Below are 21,521 nucleotides of genomic sequence, written 5' to 3'. Positions count from 1 at the left end.
CACACACTCTCTATCATGACAAATCTAATCATGAGAGATCAAAATGATTGTGAAGACGTTTTTATTTTATTTATTTAAATTCAAATAATTAAATGAATAGAGTGAGCTTTCCAAATGTCTACAGATTAAAGACAATACTGCACAGATACTAGAGCCTAGCTTATGTCCTCTGGAGAACTGTTTTGGTCTGTGAGGCCCTCTTGAATTTTTGTAGTTAAGCTTCCTTGGATTGAATTCAAAACAGGAACCATATCATAAAACATCCCACCCTATCACGCGTAGTGTTATATAGAGCAAGTCTTCAGTATCTGTATGTTTATTATCCTTTCAGAAGGATCAAGGTCTAACATACATATATAATAACATTTTATGGATGAGGTCACATTAAAGTTTTTATATCATTTCTGTGAATTTTCTGTGCTTTAATATGGCATTAAACTTAACATTCTTAAAATAGGTACTGTGTAAATTGCACCTATGTACCCTACCTCCAAAAGCCATTAAGAGATAGTATAGCCTTATATGATAATTAAGTATGTATTTTTAAAAATATTTTTACTTCAATACATCAGGGTATCTCACAATTGATACATAATGTAGATAACACATTAACAAATATAACAATAAAAATAAATTTATCTAAATACTGTTTGTGATGATATTACTATACTTTTTATACAAACAAGTTAGAGACAGATTTCTTCCAAAATAACTAAAAGCTCAGATTCTAACATATTGCTGTAAGCTATGATGGTTATAACTGTTAATCCAATACACCTTTTATACAAACCCATAAACACATGAGTGGAAAAATAGCACAGATGTTCATCTCTAATGCAATTTCCATTCAATTTCCTAAGTGCGGTCCCTGTGTGCAAACTAGCTTAACGTTATGTTTAGCTTGCAAATTCTTTTAATAAATAATGAATGCAATAAAACTAGGAGATCAATGGCAAGCTGAGAAATCATAAAAAAAAAAGCCTTTTGTGTTCAGGCTGTTGCCCATTTCAAACTTTAATCCGGAGACAGATCAATATTACTTTTTTCTTTTTAACCCACCGCATAAATAGCGGATAGACTAAATGTAGCCTAAATGCTGTTACCAGCTAGCAGTTGCCAGCAACCTGATAAGATCATTGGACACAATAGCAATTGAATGTTTTATACGTTAACATACACACTACATTATATACTATTAAGCAGTCAACTTGTTTAAAAATAAAAAGGTTATATAGCAATAAACATACTGTGGTTAATTATTTTTTTAAACTTTCCTGTACTATATATTTTTTCCAGTAGTGTAATTACAAAGTTTTCACCACAATTTGCTCTAATAAATTCAATAATTGTAATGGGTCAAAATAGTACATACATATGAATAGTTTCAACCTCAGGGGTCCCAGATGAAAGGAAATTTTACTCTTCAAAATTAATTACAACTGAAAGAACTAAGTCATTCCTTTAAATGGGGCGGGGGGGGTACTTCATGCAAATTAGTGTTGCAGTTGGATGGGTCTTGAGATTATCCAGGAAAAAAGTAAATCATTAAACTTAGGTATTTGTGTTTCTACTCACAGGCTATAGAAAGAAGGGAGGAAAACCCTCTTCTTACCAATTCATTTTGGAGAAACATGCATTTACTGTTTGAAAGAAGATCAAAAGTCAACTGCCACCAGGTTAGTGCTGATATCAAGTAGTATAAATCTAAATAGCTGAGAATCATTTTATGGTAGTAGGCTTGTTTAATTTATTAATTCTTGCCTTTTCATAATATGAGAACATCTCCTGTGGGTTTTCACTAAAAGGAAATATCAAGAAGTCATACTTTCTTTAAGATATATTTCAGTTCAAACATTCTTATTTCACATATTAGATTTTGATAGCTTTATACATATATCTGTACAAAGTTTATGGCATGATTACAAATGGTTTTATAATAGAATTAAAATTTCAGGATTAGCGTCTTTTTACTAACTGCATACTTTACGTAACTATTCTTAGCTTTTTTTAAGGAACAGCAATTCGTGCAAAGAATTCTGAGAAGAGGAATAAATATGTGTGTGTACATGATTGTATTCATTTAACAAATGTGAATTAGGTGCCTAATATGTACACAATATTAGGCTTAATGAAATTTTACATTGAACATTACTAAAGTTAAAAATTACTCCTCAGAAATTATTACTACAAATCCAAGGTTTTGTTTTATGTAACAAATTCAGTCTTCTCTGAAGGATATCATTATAGGTAATGATAAATATATCAATTTGCTCTTTAGCTATATTATATTCAGTTTTGCAAAAAACAATGTGTATTACATCTTATATTCATATTCTCAATATAATAATTTCATCAATTCTAATATATAAATTTAGCTTTAAAGAAGGATGCTGCAAGATCTCACCATGAAGAAATTCCCACGTTTTAAGCAAAATTTGAAAAAAAAGGTTAACTCCTGTCCATAACTTTATCGAACTTCATTATAAACTTCTCTTTATACTGTAGATCATAGCATGTATCCTAAGCTTCCAAGATTAGCCTAACACTGAAGATAAAAATTTTCCTGAAGAATTTGAGACCTCAACGGTATCAGTTAATGGGGTTTCCTGTTCTCCTATTCTAACAAAGGTAACAATAAAATTATGATGAAAGAATACTGTAAAGTCCTAAAAAGAGGAACTACCTCTAAAAGCTGATTTTTTAAAATATATATTCTTCAGAAAGTTGAACAAGAGAAACATTGAATCTCCTTTTTAAAGTTTGTATTTTCACGATGTGTCAATGTAGGTTCATCAATTGTAACAAATGTACCATTCTGGTGGGGGATGTTGATAATGGGGGAGGCTATGCATGAGTGGGGGCGGGTGGTATATGGAAACTCTTGGTACCTTCCACTAACTTTTGCTGTGAACCTAAAACTGCTCTAAAAAATAAAGTCTATTCAAAAAATAAATAAATAAATAAAGTTTGTATTTTCAAATATCAGAGATTAACTAAAAAGTTATAACACTTACAACAATAAATTCAAAATATTTCACAATAATTGACAGAATTGCTTCTCTCCTAAAACCAAGATAATGAAGACACGGGTTAAATGAAATAAAGTATGGTAATTATGATTTTTAATGCAGGTGGGTAATAAATTCCACTAGAATTATAACTAAGTTCCTTTTGGTGTGCATATGCTTTCCTATAGTCTAAGAAATTAAATTATAAAAGTAGCATTTATTGTTCCTGAATGATTTATGATTTACAAATAATTACCCAGAATACAAAAAACTGAAATATACTAAAATGAAATAAACTTTTCTAAGACTTGGAGCATTACAAAGTGAGGAAATGATGAATACACAATGGACAGGCTGTTTCCTTCCTACTAAAAAGAAATATTAAATCCTGAAAGAGTTCTAAATCCCTTGGAAAGAGTATATTGCAGCTGCATTAAGCCAACAAGAAGCTTATTAGTAAGGATTTAAAAACTAACACCCTTCTGTAATCAATTTGGATACAGCATTATTCTATTTATGGTGACACTTTCAATGTGTCCCAATCATATATTACTTATTCTCATGTTTCCTACTATGATTAAATATTAATGTGGAGGCACTAATAAGCAGCTATACTATGTTTAGGTTTTAATATATTGATTTCCACCATTTTGGAATAGTTAATATAGCATGAAAATTAAGAATCTTTCCCATGAAGAAACTTGTGATTGGTTTGATATTTTTCTCTGATTCCTAAATAAAATAAAATAAATTTAGTTGTTCTAGCAGAAAATGGAAAAGGGGATGCCGCCACTTTAAAAGCTTCAATCTCTTTGACATTGCTGGCAGTGTATGGGAACATTAATGCATCTGTCATGATAACAAGCTAAGAATAACATCTAGACATCAAACTGAGCAGAGAATCCATCTAAAGTGATTCATTCAGATCTGTCTCATTGATTTATTAAACACAGGGCAACATCTGCAGCCTCACAGAGCCGCTTGGTGAAATTAATGCAAGATCAATTCAGATGGAAAAAAGTGTAAAAGAGATAAATCAAAACACAATTTGCATGCAGTTCCACAATCAGGCTTATTGGGTGCAAATGCTCAATTTCCCTTCCAAAGCAAATGTGTTTAAATGTTGTTTTATCTTTTTAGAATTGTGTGATCTGAAGTGACAGTGAAGAGTTTTGCAGGTTGAGATGGTGAAAGGGAAGAAAAGGAGGATAAAAAAAATGCTACCAAAGACCTTTTGAATATGCAACAAGAATATCATTAATATCTAATTGTTTTGCTTTTCGGGAAAGGTTTGATGTCCTTTCTCTGAAAACACAATATTTTCAGTTTTGGTCAATAGGGGCAGTTTTAATACATATTTGAAATGTATAGAGTGGATAATCCTAAATCATTTGTATCTTTAAATGCACCAGATAAAGTGCCACTAGAGTTCCAGATTGCCAACCGAAACATAATATATTGTGATTAGGGTTTCTCACAATTATATTTGCCTGCTAGAAGCACTTTTAAAATATCTAGGGATTTCATTAAGACAAAATAAGGTTACTTAAGAAAGCATCAAATAATTCAAACCTGATATTTTCTACAGGTATTAGGGATTTCCTGTGTGAAACCATATAAAACATTAATGTCTGAAGCCCATCACTTCCTAATTATTTACTGGCATTCATGTACTATACATTGAGGGTAACATCATATATAGATAAATAACCAAAGATATTCTCCATCATGTGATGCATCATCTCTTTAATGTAATGTGCATCACCTAATAAATGAATGTTCGGGGCAAATATGAAATCCAGCTAAAGTATTTAAATAAATACAAAAATCACTGGTTATGCAGAAGTGTACACTTAAAATGAATGTACACGTGGAAGATGTGTGCACTGGCATATGACTAGATTGCTTTAATTATAATCTTGACATCATCCTTCTAATAAAACACAGAGAATTGTCAACTACGCGACTGCTTTTAACAGACAATATGACTATCCCCTCATTATCCTATGAAATAAAATGTCTGCATTTGCTCACAGATTAATTTCTAAACCTTTTTATCATTTCTGAAAATGTAAGTCATAAAAAATACTAGCTCAGGAAAGCAATGCAAGTTCTTCAAAAATTTGATTTTGCTTAACTTTACAATGAATGAAAACATCGATTTTCAAAGTAAATTATGTTATTCGGTGTGGATTATGAACTATATTCATCAAGTGTGAATACAAAGCCAAACTCATTGAGTGCTTACAATAATTGCATTTCTAGTATTTGAAAGTAGTTTTAAATTATTTTAAGAGTCATTATAATTCACATAAAGTTATTTTAACATGGAAACCCACTTAGGTTCTATTCACATAGTCAACAATAAACCACAATTGGACATTTTAATTTTTAATTTAAAAACCGAATTTTATTCACTTGAATATATGTTGAATCATGTATCCAAATGCATTAAAATGTTTTCTTAATCATACTTCTTGTTTCTCCAAGCATCCGTTTAACTACATGTAAATGACTGAATAACATTTAATCAGTTGGTCCTCAAATGAAATTAAACGTGGATCATGAAATCTGACAATGTTATTTTTAAATAGATAGGTAGATAAAAACAGATGACACTAAAATGTGTTGGCTAATTTTTCACATTTATTGAATACAAATTTTTAATTTAATATTTTACTGCTACATTAAACTCCAAAGAATTTAGTAAGGAAAATCCTTACTAAAGAGTGCGATTTTTAGACATTTGCTTCCTGAACCTGCCTGCTCTCTCTGATACTAAAAATTCCAGGTTCTCTTGCACAAAAATTTTTTTTTAAAACCACAGTGCTTTATCTGCAAAAACAAAGATCTAAAACAAGAAAATAACTTTTCCCATTGGGTTTGGATCTTTTTATCATCATTTTCTTAATAATCTTCAAAATAATCTCCCTCCTATTAATTTCTGAAGTTAAAGGGCATCAAGGAAAAATATTGTCTATCCCTTTGGAATTGCAGTGATGTAAAGCTTGACTTCTTTAATAGAACAATGAATAGTCAAGAGTCTTAGTCTTACTACTCTCTAGTAGCTGAGGCAGGTATTATTTTCAAACTTCTTTTCTGGGAAGACAACTTTGAATATTTTGATATATTAGCCAATAACAAAATAGTTGATATAAGGCACTGATAGAGTTCTTGTTGTGACTTTCAGTACTGTCAAAGAAAGAATGATGTATGTATTTTTACTCACTCATTCTTCTTCAGGGCACATTAAAAAATGTGCCCTGAGCCAAATCAAAATGCCACTTAGTGGCAATACGTTAAGGTCCTTGAAAATGACCAATTTGAAAACGGTCCGTTTTATGTGTTCTGGACTAGTATAGGGAGCATTCCAAATTAAAATACCCTAAGTAAAGACTTGTACTCTTCCCCAGTTATTTGACAGAGAGGGGAAGAAATGTTTATTACGTAAGAAAAGAAAATTGTCAACGACATCATTACAAATAGGCCTTCCATTCAACAATACATTATGGAAATTTATCCATCAGGAGATGAAGATGAATCTCTTTTTTCAAATAAGAATAGTATGTAAGAGTTTCCACTCACTGAACATATACTTTTTCCTTGCAGTCTTCCCCCTTTAACTAGAAGTGCTAAGAAGTCATGAGTCGTGAATGACAATCTTCTTTAGCCAAGTCTCCATTGGTACATCGCTCATCTTCTTTGGGCATCTCTATAAGCTTTTCTGATCCATCTTTCACTCCCTCTCATGGCATCATTCTGCTCATATCTTACATCTCTTTTCTCTAACTGGCTTCGTGTCTCATCTACCTTATTTTGTCTCTCTTGAGCCTCATTCCTATTTACATCCCTCACCTTTCTGAATCACTGAGTAGAAAAGTCATGGAAATAATGTTGATCTAAATACTAATTTCACAATTTTATAAAATCATTCAGATGTTGGGGATGATTTAAGGCACACCTATCTGTAAATAATGTTACCTAAAGTCATAAAGCATCCATTATAAGCATTATCATATTTTGTAGTTTTTAACATGATTATGAGGGCATTTTGCATCAACAAAATTTGGTAATGTTATTTTACCATTAATTAGATTTTTCCTAGAATTGTTGGGGTTTTTTTACTATTAGAAATTGCAAAATAGGTGTGTTTCTAGTAGTTTTTCTCATCTTCATTCATGGATTGCATTCATAGAATGTATTTCATAAATTTTTACAATTACATATTGCAACACTTGTAACACAATTATAGAAAATGCATGTAATAAATAAAATACCCATAAAGAAAAAAATGTAATAGGAGGCACATGCATTATATCTCATATATATTTATTCTTACATTTTTAATATTTCTCTATCACCTTTATACATGCACATACACAAAAGCAATTTAAGCCAAAAAAAAAGTTAGCATTGTAAATGCTGTGATAGGGAGTAAATAAAACTTAACCGAATTAAAATAATAACCTAAAAATACATCATATAACAGGGTCCAAAAACAGTATAAGAATACCTGCCTCTGGATACAGACTAATTTATCATTTTTCCCTTCAGTCAGTAGCTCTAATAAAAATTAAAGTTTCTATTTACAAAGGAAAGTATCAAAATCACATTAAAATACTAATCTATTTATTTTTAAATGAAAGTCATAGATTTTGCTCAAGGATGTGTAAACAAATTATTAAGGAAGGAAGAATTTCTTATGTGAAATAATTGTTCCACTTTAAGAATGGGTGTTTGTAAGAAAGAGAAGAGGGAAGAGAGAGAGGAGGAGAGAAGGGGGGAGGGGTAAAGAGAGAAAGAGAGAAGATAGGTTTTCCTGTCTACAACTGTTTAAATGTGACTCTTTTCAAATGACAACAAATGAACAACCTTCAGATGAGGGAGATGGCCCTCATCTGAAGTCCCTGGTAACCCTCTGAGTTTGTGTATTAGTAAAGTGCTTTGTAGTCAAAATAAAATTTCCTTTCCACTCTTAGAACCTATAATTGCTTATTTTATTGAGGGAGCGGTTGTCCTTTGTGTTTTAAGGCCATCTATCTTCCTTAAGAAAATCTGATTTAATAAACCAGGTTTCTAAGCCCCAGATATGAATCAGGTAGGAACTCTCATATGAACATGTTTCTGTTTAATTGCTAGAACACAGGAGAACACTGCTCAGAAGAAAAAAAGGAAAAACAAAAGGTTCCCTTGTAAATTCTGTAGATGATCTTATTGTAGCAGTCAGCAACAGTTTATCTACAAGTTGTCAGTATACTTCAACTATACATAGTAAGTTGGATTTTACAACAAATGTGACAACTGAGTTAGTTTTAGTTCATAAACCCAGAGATCTTATGATTTAAAGTTGCATTGTGAGAAAGTCTAACTCTGCAGAAGTTTTCTGCAAAATGATCAACAGTAGTGCTGTCTTACAACAAAACCTTTAGCTTCTTTTAACCTGGTCATGGTGATTTCTTGGTTTGTATACTAATCATATCTGCCAAATGTGTACTTTCCTAGCAGATATTACCAGAATGGAGATGGAATAAACACTAAGAAAACTAATTCACAGGTCTTTAAAAAGTCAAATAATCTTGAATATAGTTTCTTTTTTAACTCAGAAACATTGAATACAATTTGCTTACGGACGTATGCAAGTGGACATTTGTTCTATAATGTACTTCTAAGCTGTGATGTGAAGGAGATACACTTACAACCAGAGAAGCTGGCCATCATCATTTAAGGAATCCTCTCTCTGGGGGAATGGGATCTTTCCAACTGTTCGCCTGGGGGAAAGAGCTGAAAGCATCCTCTCTAGAAAACCTGCCAACTTCTACTCCAACCCCCAACCGGTCCCAGCCCCAGCGTTTCATGCCCCACATTGCCCTCTGCAGATGACCCAAAAGGGACGATCCCAGGAAAGTGACATCTGTCGTCGTTCTTTTTTTTAAATAGGATCCATCGACTTTCCTGTATCGTGTACGAGGGAGCTTTGCGCAGCAGGCATGAGCACACGTCCTCACACGCTCTCACACACTCTCTCTCTCACACACACAAACACACCACCACCACCACACACACCCCACGCCCTCTCACAACAAACACACAGGATGGGGAACGAATCACCCTCTGGGATGGATTCTAGACTTCCGACCCTCTGCAGCCCCCAAATGCTGTGTTCTGGATTGCTAGCTTAGGAGCCCAGTTTACAGCTCAGCCAGCCCTCTCCTCAGAAAGCCCTTGGTGTCCGTGTTCAGGAGAAAACCTATCCGACCCGTACGGCCACAAAAGAGCAGGAAAGAAAACCAAATAGAGAAATTAACAAATGACCACAGGCAGCCAAAAAGCCATGCAAGATATGGGCGAAAGGCTGGAAAGTTTCAGTAGAGGACGGCAAACTTTCTTACACCTAAGCCCTGCCACTGAGCGCGGACTAGAAGGGACCGGCAATTCATGAGTCCTTCTAGTCCTCTTTCTCCACCGACTTACAGCGTGAAGAGTAGAGGCAAGCTAATTAAGACTCACTCTCTACAGACAAAGTTGGGTGAGGGTGATGAGACATGCAGAAGGGGGCAAAGGGTGAAGAGCGAGCCAAGAAACGAGTATCTCACCTGGCATTGGTGCAATCCGTGAACAAAGTTTCGAAGTCTTTCCTGGTGATGAGTTTACAGCGGTTCACCCCGGGCTGGATGGCCCCCAGCCCGCGGAGGATCCGGACCTGCTCGACAGTACACACCACAGGGGATATGTCCAGTCTCTTCAGCTTGGTGTACACCGTGTGCAACCCTCCCACCAGGTGCTTGAGGAAGAGATCAAAGACTTGCGGTAGGCAGATCAGTTCCTGACCGTCCATCAGGAACGAAGCCACCTTCACCCCGTGCATGTCGACCATCCTGCACTCGTTGGTGTTGGTGTTGCCGCTGCCTCCGCTGCCACTCCCGACCCCGCCACCCCCGGCACTAGCGCTGTGATTATTGGCCATGAAACTGTTGATCATACTGGGGGTAAGACGAGGAGGCTCTCCAGGAGTTGAGTACAAGGGTTCGGCCCGAAATAAGCCCCCTGGGACGCCGGCGCCACTGGAAGTTGCAGAGATCACCGGAGGTGCTGAGACAGCCATGGTCATTCAGTCTCAAATTGTAGATCCTCGGGCCCTCGCTTTCTCGCCCTGTCTCCTCTAGGTCCCCACGCACTCGCTCCTTCACTCTCTCGCGCTCTCTCTGGCGCGCGCTCGCTGGCTCCGAACTGTTCGCAAGTCTACAGTAGCCGGGCTCACGCTCACGCTCACGCTCACCCACCACCCAGCAAACAGTGAGCAGCCCCGACCCGCGGCGGCCCGACACCCCACCCCCACCACACCCCCTCCCGAGACTGGCAGCGCCCGCCAGCCAATGGGCCCCACCCCCTCGGCGCCCGAGCGCGCCGAATGGCTGCCGCCCGTGAGGAGGTGGAGCCTCCCTGGCCCGCCTCCCGACTACCTGAGGCGGTTCAGGGCTCGCCGGTGAGCCGGGATGGAGCCCAAGAAGGGGGCGGTGTGGTGCCTCCGCTTCTTGCCTAGCAGTCTGACGAGAGAATGTCCAATTATCACGCAGAGCTCTCCAAGTGGCCTAGCCTACGAACCCCTCCCCTCTGCGTTCCACGAGGATCGAGGTGGGAACACAAAGCGGGACTCCAGTACGTGCCTACCCCCAACCCCGCGCCACCCCGCCCCCTGGTTCAATCGAGGAAAGGAAGGTGGCAACTCCAATTCCAATTGCACACTGCTCCCAAACTCTGCTGGGGCTAAGAGATGGCTTCGCCCAGCTTCCGGGAGAAAGATTCCAGTGAGTTCGGAAGTAAACAGTTCAGCCCTTCTCCAACCCACCTAGAGCGCTTAGTGTAAGTTCTCCCACACCCAGAGCACAGAGGAACCAGCGTCCAAGATCGCACTCAAATCCTAGTTGCAGGTTGCTAACCCGCTCCTACGCACTAACATTCAGCAGGCGCGGTGAGCCTGTGAACACTTCGGAAAACAGGCGTAGAGACTTGGTTTGTGGGTGGTGGGCGGACGTCTCATTTTACAGCACTTCCGCCACTGTCCTGGAACAGACTTGGTTTTCTGTGTCCCCATCCCTTAGTTTCAGGAGTGCGCTGCCCCTTCCCCGGCTAAAATTGATAGGAAAAGTTCCTTATGACTCAAGACAGTCATTACAGAATATGAGAGAAGAACGAGGGTTTGCGCTCTTTAATATTGCATTTTCTTCCATCGTCTATGGGCTTTGATGGTCCAGTGATTAGAACTCCACGTCCTGAACTGTAGCTCAAGATTACTCTTCCTCCACTTTATCAAGTGCCCCTAAACGCACTACAAGAGATCATAATAAGCAAAATGTCTTCCAAGGTGCATTCCACGGAAAAGGCATGGTCTTTTCCACAGGGCATATGGTGGTTAGATCACTGTAGCAAAGTTGTTTTAAGATTCCTTGTCAAGAGCTTTTGATTCTCTGAAATCAAGGTATTTCCTTTCCTGTGCTCCTCTCCTCGAGAGGCTATTCTTCAGAAAGTGAAATCCATGCTTCATTTCCTTACAAAATGTTACCAATGATAGATAAGGCAACTTCTCCAATATCCTTCTAGAAAGTAAATAATTTTAGAAACTTACGGAGTTTTATTCAGCTCTCCTTGTACTTAGCAGTATCAAAGAGGAGGAGTGGGTGGGCTTTTTTTTCCCTCCCTTAGTAAGACATAAATGTCCTACATTGGATTTTTTTGCCTCTCTCTTAAATATATTATCTCCTTTTGTCATTTCATCAACCAAGTAGTAAGAACTACCCTTTGAGTCGCTTCATACTGTTTCAATTTTTAATTGTATTGAGTCAAAATGCTAACTTGTGATGATAGTTGCTTTTCGTATACAATGATAAGTGACTCTAACATAATAGATTGGAATGCATGCAGCCACAAAACACTTTTAAAAGGCATTGAATCATTTTTGCTATTTTGGTACTGTTGTGGAAAGAAAATAGGAAGGAGCAAAAAAGGACAATTAAGAAGAGATAGCAGAGGCAGAAAAAACTTCAACACAAAGTAGAGGTTTTCAAAAAAGAGTAGAAAAGCACTGACAGAAATGTTTGTATTTACCAGTTTTTTTAAAAGATAAATCCCAAATTGTGTTCAACAGGTGTTTTGACGTCAATGACTATTAAGCTGTATGTTGAAATAACTTACCTCTGATAACTTTTTGTGATTGAAATTTCTAGGTGAATAAGTTTGACTTTAAATGAAAGGCTTTTTTTTTTTTTTTGGAAATTCTAATTGTGTTAAAAATCCTAAAGCGAAGCTGCTCCCTGTATATTGCTGCATTTATATTACCAAATCCTTTTTTCTTGTTTTTTTGTTTTTGTTTTTTTTTTTGCGAGGAAGATCAGCCCTGAGCTAACATCCATGCTAATCCTCCTCTTTTTGCTGAGGAAGACCGGCCCTGAGCTAACATCTATTGCCAATCCTCCTCCTTCTTTTTCCTCCAAAGCCCCAGTAGGTAGTTGTACATCATAGTTGCACATCCTTCTAGTTGCTGTATGTGGGACGAGGCCTCAGCATGGCCGGAGAAGCGGTGCGTCGGTGCGCGCCTGGGATCCGACCCTGTGCCGCCAGTAGCAGAGCTCGCGCACTTAACCGCTAAGCCACAGGGCCGGCCCTATCAAATCCTTTTTATTTGCAGAGTGATTTGGAGTTTTCAGCAATAGGACATTACACAGATGTTCTGATGTTTCAAATTTAAGAAATTCTGAATTATAAAATGGAAAGGTAGAGCATTCAGGCTGCAATCATTATTTGTGATATTGTAAAACAAATGTACTTTGACTACTTTAGAAAAGGCTCGAACTAGATATGTCATATATTTAAGGTGATCTATCAGATATGTAGTAGTACTTTAATTATTACCGGAGATTAAGGTTCAAATTCTAGTGGAAATACTGGAGAGTAAAATTAGCCATTGATCATTGAAAGGTTAAAGTCCTTTGGAAGCTTTCAATAAACAAAAAACCCTTGGCTTCATTATTTGAATTCTCTCCCATTTACAGTCTTCTAGAAAATAAACTTGGTAATTTTCTTAAAGGATACTTGTAATTTAAAGATTTAGTCATTTAGATCTAAGAGGCCAGGTGTTGTCTCCTTGGGTTTTCTTGATATTTTGATTACTCTATTACTGCTATTTCTACTCATTATTATCTATGCTTTGAGATTGAGACAATTGAATTCCACATGGAGAGTTTGTTTTTATCCCTTTCTGATTTTACTGTCTTCCATAAGCCAAACATATTTTTAAATAAGGCTAGGTTTCTACAAGGCCAAAGGAAGCCTTGCACATCAACACCCTGTAAGTTGGAATTGCATGAAGCAATATAAAATCATAAAGGCTGCAGTAAACAGAGTACCCTTGGGAGATGACTCTCCATGGAGAGAGGCACTGCACTAAAACTAAGAAAATACTCAAGGTTTGTGAATTATTTCCATACAAAAGCAAAGCAACCCAGCAAATAAGAACAAAATTAGTACAAACAGATATCATATCTCATCAGAACAAGAAGTTCTAGATGCCACTATTCTAGTGGAATGATTTGGGGCCTAAGTGTAGCTTCTCATACAATGAAATGCTGTACTCTTCCAGGATTTAATTAGTAATTTATATTTTTTCCTAATTCATACTCAATTTGGAGGGGCTGGGTGCTCATTTGTGACTTTAGGCAAAATATTCCACTTTGACATTGTCCGTGAAATGCAGGTACTATTTTAATTAAAAATAAATAAATATATTGGCAATCTTATGTAGGATTACAAAATGTCCAGAACTATATGAAGGAGCTTTTCAGAATGGGCATTCAAACAAAACCCAAGGTAATAAATGAAATTATTTGAAACCCTCAGCCAACTGAGACTGCAACCTCTAATATGGCCTCTAATCAGAACCTCTCAGGAGCCCTCTAAGGTTCATTTTTAGGCAAACAATAAAAGGAAATTGATTGGGCAAGGCAATAAATGTGAAATTAAAGCATTCATATAACCGAGAATTTAACTGGCTAAAGCCTATAGGTATACCCAACTCAATGGAATATATGTGTTTCTAGAAAATGACCTTCTATAACAAATATTTTTTCTCATTCAGTTCAATGTTAGATTGAAGTTGAGTTTCAAGAGAGGCAAAGATGGAGAAGGGGGACCACTGGAGCAAGAAGAAAACTAGTCAAAACCCAAGGAATAACAGTTAAAATCAGAGGCTTAAAGGAAAAATGAACATTTACTAACTGAAATATAAAAAAGAAACTCTCAAAGCACTTCATAAAATATAAGCACTTGCCAACTTTTAACATATCATACCCCAAACTGCACTGTTCTAGGGGAGAAGGAGATGTGTCAACTTTAAATTCTATCTATGTCTCTCATTGTATTGTTCCCTTTCTTTTTTTGTGTTTTGCTGAGGAAGACTCACCCTGAGCTAGCATCTGTGCCAATCTTCCTCTATTTTTTATGTGGGTTGCCGCCACAGCATGGCCGCCAATGAGAGGTGTAGGTCCACACCTGGGAACCCACTGGGGCACTGAAGCGGAGGGCATCGAACTTAACCACTAGGCCATCACGCAGGCCCCTATTGTTCCCTTTTAAATCTTAGACTTTTAACTATTCAAATTCAAGCCATTCTAATTTCAGCTGGACTCCCAGTGCTACTTAGTATCTTTTTATTCCTTTGTTGACTCCCTATTGAATTCCCTTCAGCAGCCACTCCAACCCTTTTCTACTCTTTGCAAGTCACCCTCCTCCTCTCTGTCATCAGCTAGGGCCTCCTACTTCTCTCTATCATTTTATCACAAAGTTATTCAACCAGAGCTCCCTCAACCTCCCCTCTCTCCTCCTAAAAATCTTTTTCCATATTCTTATCTTCTACCTCCCTCATCCCTCAGAAATAAAGTCTCCTCCACTCCCTTCACTGATGCTCTTGACCCCTCTCACCTCTTCCAAGTCACTAATCTAGCAATTTTATTCCCATCACTTTCTTTGGCATCTCCAATCTCTCCCTCTCTACTTGCTCTTTCCCCTTTTATTATTGAAAATGTTCAAGGCTATGAATCCCTAAGACAAATAAAAACTTTCCTCAGCCTTAACCAGTGGTTCTCAGAGTGTGGTCCCCGGACCACCAGCATCAGCATTACCTGAGCACTACTTGACAGAAATGCAAATTGTTTGGCCCTACCCGAGATCTACTGAATTGGAAACTCTGGGAGTGAGGCCCAGCAATCTGCATTTTAACAAGCCCTGGTGATTCTGACGTGGGTGCAAGTTTGAGACCCACTTGCCCTGGAATTACCAACCTTTCACACACTTTTTGAAAATCTACAATTGCTTCTCTTCTTCCTTACCAAACTTTATCCCTTAATCTTTTGCAACTTGATTTCTGCTCACCACTTGGCTGAAACTATAACAGAGATAATCATTGATCTCCCAAATGCCAAATCCAAAGTTCTTTTCAAATCCTCATCCTTTGATATTCTGCAACTTTTTACACTACTGGCATCATGCTTGAACACCTATCCTTTGGCTTTCATGACTCTCCAACAATCTATTTCTCCTCTCTTCTACACTCCTTTTCATGTCTTTGTCTTGACCCTGAAATGTTCAAATTCCTAATGTCTATGCTCCTAAGCATAGGAGCTAAGCAATTTCATCAACTTTCTACAGCTTCAGCACCACCACTTTACAGATTACCCCAAAACTTATTTTTGGCTTTCTTAAAACTCTCCTGGAGAATTGGGCATTTCCACTTGGATGTCCCATGGTGACCTCAAACTCAGCATGCCCAAAACTGATTATCTTACTCCCTTCAAATCTGTTTTGTTTTTCATTCCTAATATTTCTTAATGCTTTCTCTATGCAGTTAGTCACCTGAAAGAGAAACTTGGGAGACACCTTTGATTTCTCTGTATCCATTATACCCCAATCCAATTAGTCACTATGTTTTGTGAATTCTCTTTCAGCAATATCTCTCCTTTCCATTCTCAACTTGCCACCTTAGTTTTGGCTGTTATTTGTTGTCTGTACCATTACAACAATTACCTCTTAATCTCTCTACTCTCAAGTACTTCCTCCTCCAATCTAGCTAGTGTACTAGGTTATTTTTTTCTAAAGTTTCACTTTTCTATTTAAAAATCTTCATTACTACACCTCTGGCTACCAGATAAATTCTAAGCTCTTTAGAGTGACATTTAACTCCTTCTTTGATTTACCTTTCATCCTTTCCTCCAATACTCAGACATGTTGCCTATGCACTGGTAAATGGGTATTACTTTCCACTACTCTCAAACCTCTTATGTCTTCCCACCCTAGTGCTAATGCTTATATCATTCTTTCCATATAGAGTATGTTGCTGCACACCTCCTCATCCCCACCCATCCAAATCCTCACTATCCTTTAAGATTATACTTCAATTCACTCCCACAAAGACCTCCCTCATTCTCCTTCTCCAAGCCAGAAATGGGCTCTCCCTCTTCTGAACTCTCATAGCACTTTGTGCCTCTCTTAATGCAGTTAAAACATGCTGCCTTGTATTACAGTTTTTTGTATCTTACAGTCTTAGCTCCTCTCCTAGAATAAGGTTCAGTCACGTTAGGGATCACGTGTATCTTAATCAATATGTTATTTCAAGTGCCAACCATGGTGCCTGGCTCATAGTAGGTGCGCATGCATGTTTATTAAATGAATGGATATGTGATAGTCATCTATAAGCTGTTAAGCTACATAAATGTTCATTATTACCAATTCTGAAGCAGAGTCTAAGAGGTTGGTGTGTGTTAAATATTTGTTTTTTGTTAAAAGAATGATGATTTTGGGGCCAGCTCCATGGCGTAGCGGTTAAGTGCATGTGCTCTGCTGCTGGCAGCCCGGGTTCGGATCCCAGTGGCGCACTGATGCACCGCTTGTCAGGCCATGTTGTGGCAGCATCCCATATATTAGTGGAGGAAGATGGGCACAGATGTTAGCCGAGGGCCAGTCTTCCTCAGCGAAAAAAGAGGAGGATTGGTATGGATGTTAGCTCAGGGCTGATCCTCCTCACACACAAAAAAAAGAATGATGATTTTGCTTATTAGTAGTTCCTGGATCTTTTTGGTAGTGGTGGCTGGCTTCTCAGATTACTTAAGAATTATTTCAATTTTATTTATCTAAGCATTAATTTACTCACAAAAGCTTTTTTTTTCTCTGACTTGAGAAAAAAGAGAGACTGTACCCCTCTTCAACTTCAGTAGGAGAGAAGTAGGTACCTTTCTCTGACAAGGGGAAAAGATAAACATGAGGGTGTTTACAATCCCAGCAGCATCAGAACACTAGGCAATTATTGCCCTTTGTTGTTATTTTTCTTCTGCAAAAGATGAGTAAAGAAAGCAAGAACTCTAAGTGTTGTGTTATTGAAAACATAGCTAAGGCCTTCCCTGGGTTTTGCTGGAACAATCCAGACAAAAATGACTGAACCATTTTTGGCTGAATTCATTTAGATAAGCAGCTCTAAGCACTTCGTCGCCAAGCCAGTCTAAGAGTTGAGAATCAACTCCCAGTAATAGATATATATTTTATTATACATACATAATAAATATATAATTAATATATTATTATTGTTTTTATATATTATATAAACCAATTTAACATAATTTAATATATGTTAATTTATAATTATAACCAATATAAACCAATATATATTATATAATATATATTATATTAAAATTCTATATAATAATATAGTATTAATACATTATATATAAAATATATAATTTATATATATATGCATATCATCTGAGGGTTGGGTGAGTTATATAAAAATGTAAAATATTCATAATAAAGTTACTGTATTGCTATTTCTATAACTAACATTTAATGAATGCTTACTTTGTGCAGGCATTGTGCTAAAATCTTTCTGTGCATTAACTTATTTAATCTTCATGACAGCTCTGCAAAATAGATTCTATCATCCTCATTTCTCAGATGAGGAAACTCAGGCTTAAAATGATTAACTTGTCCAAGGTCACACCAATATGAAGTGGCTGAGCTGGAAATAAAATTCAGATATGATTCTAGAAACCCAAATTTTAACCACTGCACTATTCTTAGACTTTCATTTCTTAAAAAATATTGCTCTACACTAAATTTAAAATTTTTTTCAAAGTTCAGATGTTTTAAATATAAAGTTGCATCTTTACTAAACAAGATAGGAAAAATGTTTTAAGAAGTAGGAGAGGGTTGTAGCACTAGAAAAGATACCCCATCTGAATCTTAGACAAAGCTTTTATCTCAGATTTTAAGCCATTCTCCATATGGTGGCATAAACCATAAATTGCAGATTTAAGCTTTTTTTGAAATGTTAATAAAACAACTTTCAAAGTTTACATTTTGAAATCCCTAAATTCTGAGGTGAGAGAAAATGGCACAAAAATATATCTGCACATTCCAAACTATTGAGAAGCTTTCAACGTGTCCAAAACTTGCCTTACATTCAACCAATAAAAAGGAATACTTTATGAAAATAAACACAAACCAAGACATCCCATTGCAGTAGGAGGAGTATTTGTACTTGTTATTCCTTTACAGTTCACTGCTTTATTCGTTGATTGCCACCTAATTAGGACTCTACGGTGCAGTAATTCCTCCCGACCATAAGATCCCTTCAGGCCACATTCTAGTTATCCCCCTCTGAGAAAGCAGTCTAGCCGAGTGGGTAAAGGAGTATAATCTGCAGCGGGACTGCCTGGGTCCAAATTCTGGCTCCACAATTTAGGTAACTGGGTGATCTTGGACAAATTACTTAACCTTGCTGTTGCTTAGTTCCCTGGTCTGTAAAATCAGAATAACAATAATAGTATTCCTCATAGGGTTTTGTGAGATTGCAAAAGTTAATGTATACAATGTATGTAAAGTGCTTAGAATAGTGCCTGTCACAGAGTAAGCTCTATTCCTGTTAACTATTATCATTTATCTTTGAACATTTTTTACAAAATTTCAGTTGCGGTATATACAAATTGTGACTCCCTCAACTGGGAATTATTAGAAAAGGTGGGGAAGGGGGATGCTGACAAGTGGTAATAGAAAAGGGAAATGAGTAGGAGACAAAGTCAAAGTACACATTTCTGCCATGCAGACAGTGGGAGACACAAGAAGCAGACGGAAAGTAACCCAGGCCTTAAAACTGTATTCAGGTATCTGAGGAAGGAGGGAATTGAGATATAGGCAAGAGAATCTGACAGCGTGTTTTGTGGGAAGAACAGTTGAAACATACAAACTCAGCTAAATGGGGTCATTTTAAAAAGATTCCCGTAAAGAATTTTTTTCATCTCGTACTTCCAGGGGTCTGTGCTTCTCTGGGATCTGCAGCTTGAGAAAACAACACTGAGCCATAACACCTGAAAGGCCTTGAGCATTTGAACGATAGACTAGACACAGGGGAGCACTGTTAGCATCTACTAGTGTGCATACAACTAGCATTAAAGTGAAACAAGGTGATAAGCCCCTCCTTGAAACCACAAGAGGGGAGGGGAGAAAAAAGGAAATGCTGAGCAGTTTCTTATGAGCAAATTATGACAAATGAACACTAATTGCCCAGTCCTCAGTATTGGTCATTTATAATGTGAAAAAAAGCCCTTATAAGTCTGTCTCTTAATGTGCCAGAGTCATCATCTCAGTTTAGTGCATTTAAAATCTACAGTATTTATAAGGGCTTTTAGTTGCACTCATGGGGTCAAGCCTTCTAAATCTGGATGCCTAAAAGTGTAAGTTCCTCAAACAGAACTTTTCATATTAAAGAGATTTCGAAGAACCTTGCCCTTACATTTGGAGAAGGACCCACCCGTTACACTTCTTGCCTACTTTAACCACTTATCAATGATTTCCAGTGATGTCAGAAGAGATGTTGGTACCACTACATACGTATTCAGGATAAAGTACACATGCTCAATTTTAATTTATGGTAAAGAACTTAAATAATATATTCTCCAGGAACACATTATATCAAAAAGGGGATCTACTTATATCCTTCATCTTTTTGTTGACTGGGCCTCATCTTGTCTATCCGTCTTTCAACTACTTATTTTACATGGGTCCTATGCATGAAAATAAACAGGAAGCCTTAGCTAATGCTCTACTCCTCAATGCTGTCTGGATTCCAGAATTGTGCTGATTTCCTAGTCATATTAGAAATATCAATTTTATCTGGGAAGCTCCACTCACACATTAGTTTTCACCAGTTCCTATTTCCAGACATACTTAACCCAACCTCAAGACTCCCAGGATGCAGGCAAAAGAGATAGGAGACGTATTTGTCAGAGAGAGCTGTTACCTATAATCCTGCTTCTCCTCAACCCAGTTCCAATATTGCAATCATCTCCATCAAGTGTATAAATCTATTTGTAGAAACAAACAAGTCATATATATGCCTGGACTATAAAAGAACTCAATTCTCAGTTAATTTCCAAGTTAAATGTAGCACATGAATATTGTTTAATGTCTTTACTTGCCCAGGCGCTGAAGCAGAACTGATAATATTGACAGTGCACTGGAAAACCAAGAAGAGCCTTAAGTATATACATTATATTCTTCATTATAATTTTCTATAAATGCATACATGTTCTATGTTTCTGTGCAGAGTAATTTATATAGGTTATAAGAGATATGGGAAAACTAACAAGAAATAGGCCGCCAGAAAGAAGGTTGTTCAAATAATGGAAACCCAAACAGTACACCTTTACAATAAAATGAGAGTTATACCCTCAAGAACAAGTGGAGAAAAATGAAGGAAAGCGAGGCTGTAATTCTCCTCTCCCCTTTTGCCAACTGGAATGTTGGTTTCTTCGCTTACATTTAGAGCCATCCATTTTTCTGTTTCTAAAAATGATTATGAAAATAATTTCCTCTCAGAACTAAAAAGAAAACTCTGGCTTGGGGTGTAGGATTCAGGTGATGGTATTGGGAGCAGTTTCACTATAGTTTTGGCTTTACTAATATTATTGAAATCAAACTCAGCTTAACAGAAACCTTAAAGGTAGCAGAAATAGTGTCTTACATTGTAAGAAAAAACCTTCCTGCCGTCTCCAGTGTCCTATACCAAATAGAATGATTTGCTTTTAAAAATTCATTTATATATACAAGATTAGGTTGAGCCAGATACCAAGCCAAGGGACTACTTGGGGCCTATGAGAAGGTAGAAAGAATGATTATCTAGGGTAGCAATGCTGTGTAATGGAACTTATTTCTGCTATGAGCTCCCCTCTTCTAGACACTCTGCTGACTCATGCTCCCCAGCCTGGCCCCAGTAAATCTCACATTTTGGTCTCAGTACTCTCCTACAGGTCAAACTGTTATAGTCAATATCCTCTAAGCCCACATTTCTCTTCCATGCCTCCAAGCCTTTGTGTGTGCTATTCCTCTGCTGAAATTCTGTCTCTCAGCTTATGAAAATCTATCTTCCAAAATATTTAGCCTGTCTTAAAGTCTTCCCTGACTGCCACAGGCAGAAGTGAC

General features: G+C 37.1%; 1 protein-coding gene across 8 annotated transcripts in view; it reads right to left on the bottom strand.

Annotated features, from left to right (window-relative positions):
• Nucleotides 1-10,274, bottom strand: part of DACH2 (dachshund family transcription factor 2) — a 495,523-nt gene extending 485,249 nt beyond the window's left edge. For all 8 annotated transcript variants that reach the window (XM_058536286.1, XM_058536287.1, XM_058536291.1 and 5 more), the window contains exon 1: nt 9,602-10,274. In XM_058536286.1, coding sequence (XP_058392269.1) covers nt 9,602-10,116 — 515 coding nt within the window. In that variant the 5' untranslated portion in view covers nt 10,117-10,274. The remainder of the gene's footprint in view (nt 1-9,601) is intronic.
• Nucleotides 10,275-21,521: the final 11,247 nt, after the last annotated feature.

Source organism: Diceros bicornis, chromosome X, assembly GCF_020826845.1.
Source record: "Diceros bicornis minor isolate mBicDic1 chromosome X, mDicBic1.mat.cur, whole genome shotgun sequence".
Taxonomy (NCBI): domain Eukaryota; kingdom Metazoa; phylum Chordata; class Mammalia; order Perissodactyla; family Rhinocerotidae; genus Diceros; species Diceros bicornis.
The sequence above is the reverse complement of the archived record's forward strand: the minus strand, read 5'-3'. Positions and strand labels throughout refer to the sequence as shown.